The 9,900-nt window shown below is 43.7% G+C and overlaps 1 protein-coding gene across 1 annotated transcript in view; it reads right to left on the bottom strand.

Annotated features, from left to right (window-relative positions):
• Window positions 1-327: 327 nt before the first annotated feature.
• Window positions 328-9,900, bottom strand: part of LOC115085047 (phenylalanine--tRNA ligase, mitochondrial-like) — an 802,181-nt gene continuing 792,608 nt past the window's right edge. The window contains exon 6 of the mRNA XM_029590596.1: window positions 328-889. Within this exon, the coding sequence (XP_029446456.1) occupies window positions 751-889 (139 nt within the window). The 3' untranslated portion in view covers window positions 328-750. The remainder of the gene's footprint in view (window positions 890-9,900) is intronic.

The following is a 9,900-nucleotide window of genomic DNA, read 5'->3' as shown; positions in this document are numbered from 1 at the left end:
GCAAACAGCATGCACCCCTTCAGGACTGTTCAGCCCTGCTGTAGCCCCACTTATTGAGGTGATATTCTTTTGTCAGTAGTAAGGATTCAGGCAGCTTAGGATATTTTGATGCCACAGATAGCAGCCCCATTTTTTGGAAGCAAAGGATTTTTGAAAAATAATCCCCTGAGAAAACAGATATATTTTAAAGAGAAAGAGAGTGATTTATCGATATTTTCACTGGTACAAAAGTAGCACTGCATAGCATGCATTGTTGTGAAATGCTAAAGGAACATACATTCTTGTTGTGCTAGTGCTCATGAAAGAGGGTCAGAGCAAATACAGACACCAGTTGGGAGCCTCTTTATTTTTTAGCCGAGGTATTATGTTCGCTCATTACTTAGATGGAAAATCTCGTCAAAATTGAAATAATGCCAAGTATTTATACTCTAATGGATCCCAGGGACCAATTAACAGCACAGAGCACTGCCAGGCAGAACATCAGGAAAGAAACCTTACATTATTGCTTTTATTAGCCTTAAATGAAAAAAAAAAACAAAACCCAAAAAAACAAAACATGGAGGCAGAAGCTTATGCCCAGTATACTTTTACAGCAAAGTTTTATTATACGAATATCCCACGTGTCAAAAGTATTTCTGCTGCATTCTGACATGCAGTCTCTCTTCTTCCCTCCTCCCCTCCCGACGTCCTGCTGTCTCTTTTCCTTGCAGGGGAACAGATTCCATGGACCATCACTGCATCCGTTTCCATTTAAAACCTTCCTTTCACCCCCAGTTCTTCAACTGCTGATTTCTGAATGGCCGCATGAAGGCGGCACACCTCGTCATGGGTGAGAGTCCTCTCCACGTGCCGGTACGTAATGCGGTAGCAGTGGCTGGTCATCTTTGTCCTACAAAACATGAAATTAAAAGCAAACATTAAAAAGCCATGATTATTATTATTATTATTATTTAACAGTTTTATATACCGACCTTCATAGTAAATAACCATATCGGATCGGTTTACAATTAACAAGAATATAACTGGGGTAACAATTCAAGTAAACGAAAGGTAAACAATAGGTAGGAATGAGTAAAAGTTACAATCAACAGGGTAAGAGAACTTGGAAGCTTGCAACAAGCTGGAAAGAAGATAAGGCAGGAAATAAATATAAAGTGATACCATAGAGCATAGAGCATGATGATGGTAAGAAACATTGGGTGGCCAGCCAATACTAAGAGGACTGTATTGACTTAGAAAGATTTCCAGTAGAACCCTCGCTATTGAAGTAGGTAATGAAATGACTTTTTTTTTTTTTTTTTTGCATCATCGTTGTCTCCACCCTTTCTTGTTCACCTTCCTATTTTAAGAAAGCCGAAAACGAATAACAATGATATAACCAACTAAAGATATGCTACCTGGGGAGGGGGTGGGGGCAGTTTTATCAGGGCTGCAGAGGATGCACTGCACCAGGCACGATAATGGCTCCTGTTCTTTTTATCTTATCAAGGAAGGTCTTCTGGGAAGACCTTCAATTTCTTTATGCAATGCAATACTGATTAAAGGAGCAATGTACTTAAAATACCACTGGCTATTGATTAGATTATGAGTGGATCCAAGAGACTTCTTTAAGGCAATCAGAGCTGCCTGATTCATTCATTTAAGAAAGGGCTGGGGGGGTGGGCAGGGGTGTCACTTGGCATGGACACACAGCTTGTGCCCAGACAGCGCCCGCTTTCCGCAAGATTTATTGCGTCGGCCCCTCTATTCTCAGGCAGCACAGGCTAGCCTTCTGCTTCCTCCTCCCCTCCAGGCAGCATGCAGGGAACAAATGGGGAGGGGGGGGGGTGAGCCCAGAGGAGAAACTGAGGTGCAAAGAACAGCGAGTCTACTCCTTAATCCATCCCCTCCCCCTCCCAGCATAAGTGGATATAAGAGGAGGGGGTAAGATAGGAGCAGAAAAAGCAGAGAGGAAAAAAACCCTCTCCCCCCTGCTTCACCCCACCCCCTCCCAGGCAATATATGCAGGAAACAGGAGGGGGGAGGGCTGGAGCAGTCAGCCACATATTTCTATGACCTAAGATTCAGCCGAGGACAGAGTGGGGGGTTTGAGGAATGAGACATTTTGTAGAACAAGTCAGGGAGCTGTGAGTGATTTATGGGGAGGGAGAGGAGGTAAGTGCTGAGAAAGGAATGAAGTGAAGAGGGGGTGAATGCAGATGGTGCAAGAAGGGGTGCATGCTTGAGGGTGGGTGGTGCAAGAGTAAGTGCATGTTGGGGAGATGGTACAAAAGAAGTTAAATATTGCGGAAGTGAGGGGGTTGAATGTTGGGAGAAAGCATGAAGGGGGGGGGGTAAATGCTGGAGTGAGCATGAAGGGGTGTGTGTGTGCGTGTGTGTGTGTGTGTGTGTGTGTGTGTAGTCAGCAATGCAAACTTGGGCTCTGACAAATTTTGCTTTTCTAAGATCTGTGCTGCCAAGTGATCTGCAGCAGATTTGGGGAGATTGGAACTAGGGTGGATGGAAGGGAATTCAGGGAGTAAGAGAAAGCCAGGATGGGGGGTGGGGGTGGGGGGTAGAAAAAACATTTGGGGAGGGGGTTGTGGGTGAAAGTGTGTGTGTGTGTGTGTGTGTGGGGGGGGGGGGTGGGAAATACCATACACAAGCTCTGAGGATGGGTGGAAATAGGGTAGGGGGGTATAAGAAAGAGCCACAACAGGATGGCATATATGAAGAAAGCCAGAGCTGGAGGTAGTGGTGGGGATGGTGATTGTAGGGTTCGTGTGTGTGATGAATGGGAAGATAAATAAAGATGCTGAGGTAGGAGAGTGTGACAGAAAGCTAGAGATGGGGATCGGGGGGGGGGGGGGGGGGGGAGGGCAGCCAGTCAGAGGTGTGATGGGTGGAGCAGATGAAATACAGCTAGAGTAGTAGCCGGGGAGGAGGAGGAAAGGTCTGAGAAGGAAAGAGGAGGATGTAAGACAGAGCCAGAGAAGATACTGGGAGTGGAGGAAGAGAGCAGAATAGGCAAGAGAGAGAGAGAGCATGATGGAGGAAACATGAGAGGGGAAAGCAGGGGGTGAGGGAACCCGAGTAGGGACCATAGGTTGAGGGAACCAGATAGGGTGCGACCACACCTTGAGTCCTGTGTGCAGTTCTGGTCGCCCCATCTCAAAAAAGCCATAGAAAAGGTGCTGAGAAAGGGGATGGAATGGCTCCTCTGTCATGAGAGGCTACAAAGGTTAGTTCTCTTCAGCTTGGAAAAGAGATGGCTGAGAGGGGATATGCTAGAGATTTATTAAAAACATGAAAGGGATGGAATGGGTAAGCAAAGGACCGTCATTTACCCTTTCGAATAATATGAAAATAAGGGGACATTCCAAGAAACTAACAGACAGCAGATTCAAAACAAATAGTAGAAAGTACTTTTTCACTCAGGGGTAGATTTTAAAAAAGTACGCCCGTGCATACTTTTGTTCGCACGACCGGCGCAAACAAGAGTACGCTGGATTGTCATAGTTACGCGCATAGCCGCGTGTATTTTTTAAACTCCGGGCTCGGTGCGCGCAAAGCTGCGCAAAGTTGGCAGCCTGCGCACGCCGAGCCGCGCAGCCTGCCTCCATTTCCTCTTCCCCGCACCTTCCTCACCCCCCCCCCAGCCCTATCTAAACCCCCCCACCTTTGTTTGAAAAGTTACGGCTGTCCGAGGCAGGCATAACGCGCGCGCCGGCTGCGCGATTCCCTGGCCCGGGAGCAGTTTCGGAGGCCTCGGCCACACCCCTGAAACGCCCCCGGGCTGGAACCATGCCCGCAGCCGCGCCCCCGGATGACGCGCTGCCGCGACACGCCCCCCCAGGAAAGCTCCTGGACTTGTGCGCACCGCTGAGCCTAATCAACATAGGCTCAGCGCGCGCAGGGGGAACTTGGGGCAGGTTTTCGGTGGGTATGCGTGTATCCCTTTGAAAATCTGCCCCTCAGTGCACAATCAACAGTGGATCTGTTGCCAGAGGACATGGTCAAGGTGACTAGCATGGTGGGGTATAAAAGAGGTCTGGACAAGTTCCTGGAGGAAAAGTCCACAAAACATTACTAGCCAGAGAGATTAGAAAAAGCTATTGCTATTTCTGGGAGTGAGTTTCAGGAATTAGATCTACTTTATGGGATCTGCTGGCCACTTTCAGAGAAAGGATGTTGGGCTCAATGGACCTTGGTCTGACCAAGGTCCATTGAGCCCAACCTCCTTTCTCAGTTATGTTCTTCAGTTATGTTCTTATAACTGACTAGTCACCATTAACAGCAACAACACAGATAGATCTGGCAACAGGATTAGCCTCATGTGTAAATAAGTCTCGCACTTTTAGATAGTACTTGTGATGTTTGATTTTTACAATATGTTTTTCTAAACTCTAATTGTCTCATTTACAAAGTCCCATCCACTTGAAAGTAGTTTTTATCCTAATGAATACTTCCAGAGCTGTGTCAGTTTTAGTAGCAAAAATAACAACAAAAGAGGCTGCTGGCAACTTAACAGTTAGTTTATAAGGTCCTATCAGCCTCCGTTATTTATCATGAAACTCATGAAGGGATGGGCCTCAATTCTCGCGCAATACTTTGCATCCTATGAGTTATAGCCACCGTCCTCACTTGTGAGGATAGAAGTCATGACAGTACACAGGATATAAACTACAGGAGCTTGGATTTTCAAAGCCAGGTGCTCACAGAAAACTCTTTTTGAATTGTAACCTGCTTTCAAGCGTACTTTTATGCACACTGAGCAGAGGCATTCCAGGGACGAAGTTGGGGTGGAGTTGTGACTTACATGCATAGTTTGTTTTTGTATTTTGAGAAGTCTATGTATAAATTACCCTGCACAAATTGCATCTTGCTTGGAACAGGTGCAACTTTGTGAGATAACCTGTGCACATACTCGAACAATTACCCAAGGAGTTTTGTTTTTTTATTTCAATTCTTTATTTATAACTTTCCCAATACATAAAAGTATTTAGCATCAGGAAACATGTATAATCCACATGAAACCACATTATTCAAAAACAAAAGAAAAAATAGGGAATGCAGTTTTCCATGGGTTATACCAAATCTTAATACAGCACGCCAGAAGGGGGGCAGTAAATATGAGTACTAGGGAAATTTAAAAGGAAAAAGCATTGTCCTGACATTACAGAGCTGCCATATATTAACCAAAATTGGATCCCTACTGGTTCAAGCATTAAGGGGAATATGAATCTAAATAGGATCTCAGTTGTTCTGGGGCAAAAAATATGCAGCAATCATTACCTTTCTTGATAATACATTTGCAAGGATACCTCAATAGGAAAGTGGCTCCCAAAGAAATAGTTTCCTGTCTCATAATTAAAAACCCCTTTCGTCTCTCCTGAGTAACTTTGGAGATATCGGGAAACATATGAATCTTAGAGTCGTGAAATAGGGACTATAAATGTCGAAAATAACAGGACATTAACTTACTAATATCCTGTTCTGATATAAGTGATAATAACAGAGTAGAATGATCAATTATCTCTATACCCGAGGATTCCAGAAAGGTAGTTAAATTCTGAAAATCTAAAGGGGGGACTCCAGTATCAGTAGTTAAACGATTCTCAACATTACTAGAAGGCAAAAAATACACTTTATTAATAAGTGGAAACTCTAATTCAGGCAAAAGAAGTACCTCTTAAAAGTGATTACTGGAAGTTCTCCCATTACCCGAGGAAAACTGATCAGTCTTAAACTCAGACGACGATTCCAATTTTCCAACATCTCCAGCCTCCATGATAAGGCTGCTCTGTCCTTGATCGTTGCCACATTAAAGCTTTTAATTTGTTGAATTTCAGATTCAACTTTAACAACAGATGCCTTCACAATTGAAAGAGAATTCTCCTGAGCTTGAATTTTGGAGCTCAATGAAGCAGTGAGTCCATCTTATTATTACATACTTTCACTGCTAAAGAAAGCCCAGCAGTTAACTCCCACAGGGCCTCCAAAGTTACGATCGCAGGCTTAACCGGGAAACTCAGGTCGCTCAGTTCCGGAGATGGTTTTCAGGGGTGATGAGTCAGACGAACTGAACCAAATCAGAGAACCTGGAAGATATAGTAGGCCAGATTGACAAACTAAAGAGTAGCAAATCACCTGGACCAGATGGTATGCATCCTAGGGTACTGAAGGAACTAAGAAAATGAAATTTCTGATCTATTAGTTAAAATTTGTAACCTATCATTAAAAGTCATCCATTGTACCTGAAGACTGGAGGATGTCCAATGTAACTCCAATATTTAAAAAGGGCTCCAGGGGCAATCCGGGTAGCTATAAACCAGTGAGCCTGACTTCAGTGCCAGGAAAAATAGTGGAAACTATTCTCAAGATTAAAAATGTAGAGCATATAGAAAGACATTGTTTAATGGAACACAGTCAACATGGATTTACCCAAGGCAAGTCTTGCCTAACAAATCTGCTTCATTTTTTTTGAAGGAGTTAATAAACATGTGGATAAAGGTGAACCGGTAGATCTAGTGTATTTGGATTTTCAGAAGGCATTTGACAAAGTCCCTCATGAGAGGATTCTAAGAAAACTAAAAAGTCATGGGATAGGAGGTGATGTCCTTTCGTGGATTAGAAACTGGTTAAAAGACAGGAAACAGAGAGTAGGATTAAACGTTCAATTTTCTCAGTGGAAAAGGGTAAACAGTGGAGTGCCTCAGGGATTTGTACTTGGACCGGTGCTTTTCAATATATATATATATATATATATATATATATATATATATATAAATGATCTGAAAAGGAATACGACGAGTGAGTTTATCAAATTTGCGGATGATACAAAATTATTCAGAGCAGTTAAATCACAAGCGGATTGTGATACATTAGAGGAGGACCTTACAAGACTGGAAAATTGGGCATTCAAATGGCAGATGAAATTTAATGCGGACAAGTGCAAGGTGTTGCATATAGGGAAAAATAACCCTTGCTGTAGTTACATGATGTTAGGTTCCATATTAGGAGCTACCACCCAGGAAAAAGATCTAGGTATCATAGTGGATAATACTTTAAAAATCGTCGGCTAAGTGTGCTGCAGCAGTCAAAAAAGCAAACAGAATGTTAGGAATTATTAGGAAGGGAATGGTTAACAAAACGGAAAATGTCATAATGCCTCTGTATCACTCCATGGTGAGACTGCAGCTTGAATTCTGTGTACAATTCTGGTCGCTGCATCTCAAAAAAGATATAGTTGCGATGGAGAAGGTACAGAAAAAGGCAACCAAAATGATAAAGGGGATGGAAAGCTCCCCTATGAGGAAAGACTGAAGAGGTTAGGGCTGTTCAGCTTGGAGAAGAGACGGCTGAGGGGGGATATGATAGAGGACTTTAAGATCATGAGAGGTCTTGAACGAGTAGATGTGAATTGGTTATTTACACTTTCAAATAATAGAAGGACTAGGGGGCATTCCATGAAGTTAGCAAGTAGCACATTTAAGACTAATTGGAGAAACATTTTTTTCACTCAACACACAATAAAGCTCTGGAATTTGTTGCCAGAGGATGTGGTTAGTGCAGTTAGTGTAGCTGGGTTCAAAAAAGGTTTGGATAAGTTCTTGGAAGAGAAATCCAATAACTGCTATTAATCAAGTTTACTTAGGGAATAGCCACTGCTATTAATTGCATCAGTAGCATGGGATCTTCTTAGTGTTTGGGTAATTGCCAGGTTCTTGTGGCCTGGTTTGGCCTCTGTTGGAAACAGGATGCTGGGCTTGATGGACCCTTGGTCTGACCCAGCATGGCAATGTCTTATGTTCTCACCCGATGTTGAAGGGGTGCTTTCAGAAGACGATGGAATAGCCGAACCATCGGGAGTTGCATAATCCTCCCTTTCTGATTCTCTTCTGCTTCCTGGTTGTGCCGTCGCCAGCGATAGTTCCTCCTGCAGTCCCACGCCGATGAACCCATCACTCAGTGACTCCTGCAGGGCGTCTGGGAACGGCTCTCCTCTGACTGCTGGTGGTCATATGTCGGGGGGGGGGGGGGCTGAGGGAAACCTCCACCCCTGGTGAAATCAACTGTCCTCTAGGCGAAGTCGCAGCGGGGGACACCACCCCAGAGTTTGCAGCTCCACGAGTCAGAAAGTTGGTAATTAAAGCCTGCTCTGTAAGTTGTGTGGGGATTGAGGGGAAAACCCTCACTTTCCCCTTGCGTTTTGGAGCCATCAGATAGCTCAAAAGCTTACTTTACTGAGGAAATAGGAGCGGCTCTGTTTCGTGACTCTAATCAGGACGCCATCTTGCCCCCCTCCACCCAAGGATTTTCAAAGGGAACTTATGCACGTAAAAGACTCAGAATACCCAGACTTCACAGCTATGCAGGTTGTTATAAAATTACCCTCCCTATGGCTAGGAAAAAGATCCAGAGGAAGCAGTGCAGTTACCTTCTTGTTTCTGATGCAATATGATTTGTGAGGCTTCAAGTACACATACATTTTACCTAACTTATTAACCTCTGTTTTTCACTTAGACACAGACAGGCCAATGCTATACCGTGCGCTGGCTGCAGTGCATGGTTTAACCTTCAATTGGATGCACGTTTTGGACAAGTGTCCATAACTCCCGATGAAAAACGGGAGTTAGCAAGTCCAAAATGTGCGTTCAATTATGTGCATAGGTAATAGTGCTCATCATGTGCAAAGGCTATCGATTTCTCCTCAATGCAAAAAGGTGCACATTTTTACTCACCAAAAGAAACGCCTGCTCCGGAGCAGGCGTTAATTTTGGAGAAGCCCAAAAAGTGTACAGAAGAGCAGAAAATACTGCTTTTATATACTTTCTCTGACTTAATATCGTGGCGATATTAAGTCAGAGGAACTAAAAAATTAAAAAATGTCCCCCCCCCCCCCAAAAAAAGTGTGCCAGCAGTCAGGTTAGGAAAATGGACGCTCTAAAATTGAGTGTCCGTTTTCCTAACCGGCTAATGGCCACCTCTCCAGGGCGCCCGGTGCCGAGGAGGCGCTAGGGGCGTGCAATTTCTCCTAGCACCTCATTTTTACTGTGGCAGTCAATTTGCATTTTGCATTGGGCGCCCTGGAGAGGTGGATTGGCACACATTAAGGGAGTGGGCGCTCAATCATGAATGCCCCTTTAACGTGCGTCAGTATTGCATCAGCCCGAGAGTGGAAGAAAAGTGCTGGTAAATCAGGCTCATTGTAAAATTATACATCTATGAACAGGAGGAGGAGGTGGCCTAACAGTTAGAGCAGCAGGAAAGATTCAAATCCTGCTTCTTGTATCCTCGTGCCCCAAGTATGAACTTAGATTGTAAGTCCTCTGGGGCAGGGAACTATGTAATGTACCGATTTTAACATTCTTTCAGCTTAGACTTGGAAAAGTGAGTAATTAAATTTAAAAGCCAAATTCAAAATAAAAATCTAACTGATTAAAGCAAAGAAGCATTTCAACCTAGTTGACTTAGAAAGCAGAAAAGGATGAAAGTGTTACTTGATGGTGTATAATTGTCAAAGTCTATTGCTGTATGCCTGCAAAAGGAGGCAAAATCATCTGAATGAAAAATTCCTTTTGCTATGATTTAAGGCTTGGTATATGCCCCGGGAGCTCTAGTGTCTCCCCAGTGGCGCCCCTGCAGATCAACTAGATGGCACCTAAAACTAAGCCCCAGTTCAGCAAACCCCCCCTCTCCCCAACAACATAAATTTAATTCTCATTTCTCTTTCTGGAGATTATACAATGCTGTAATTCAGTGGTATGTGTCCTTGGGGAACATTTCAACCTAGCAGACAAACAAAATAAATTATTTTCCTAACTAAAAGAATGAAGTGTTACATATTCAGTCAAGCACTGTAAAGAGTTCAGATCCTAGAATGGTATATTCCTTTCAAATGAACAAGCACCACAAAAA

Source organism: Rhinatrema bivittatum, chromosome 2 (assembly GCF_901001135.1).
Source record: "Rhinatrema bivittatum chromosome 2, aRhiBiv1.1, whole genome shotgun sequence".
Classification (NCBI taxonomy): domain Eukaryota; kingdom Metazoa; phylum Chordata; class Amphibia; order Gymnophiona; family Rhinatrematidae; genus Rhinatrema; species Rhinatrema bivittatum.
Note: the sequence above shows the minus strand (reverse complement) of the source record. Positions and strands in the feature narration are given on the sequence as shown.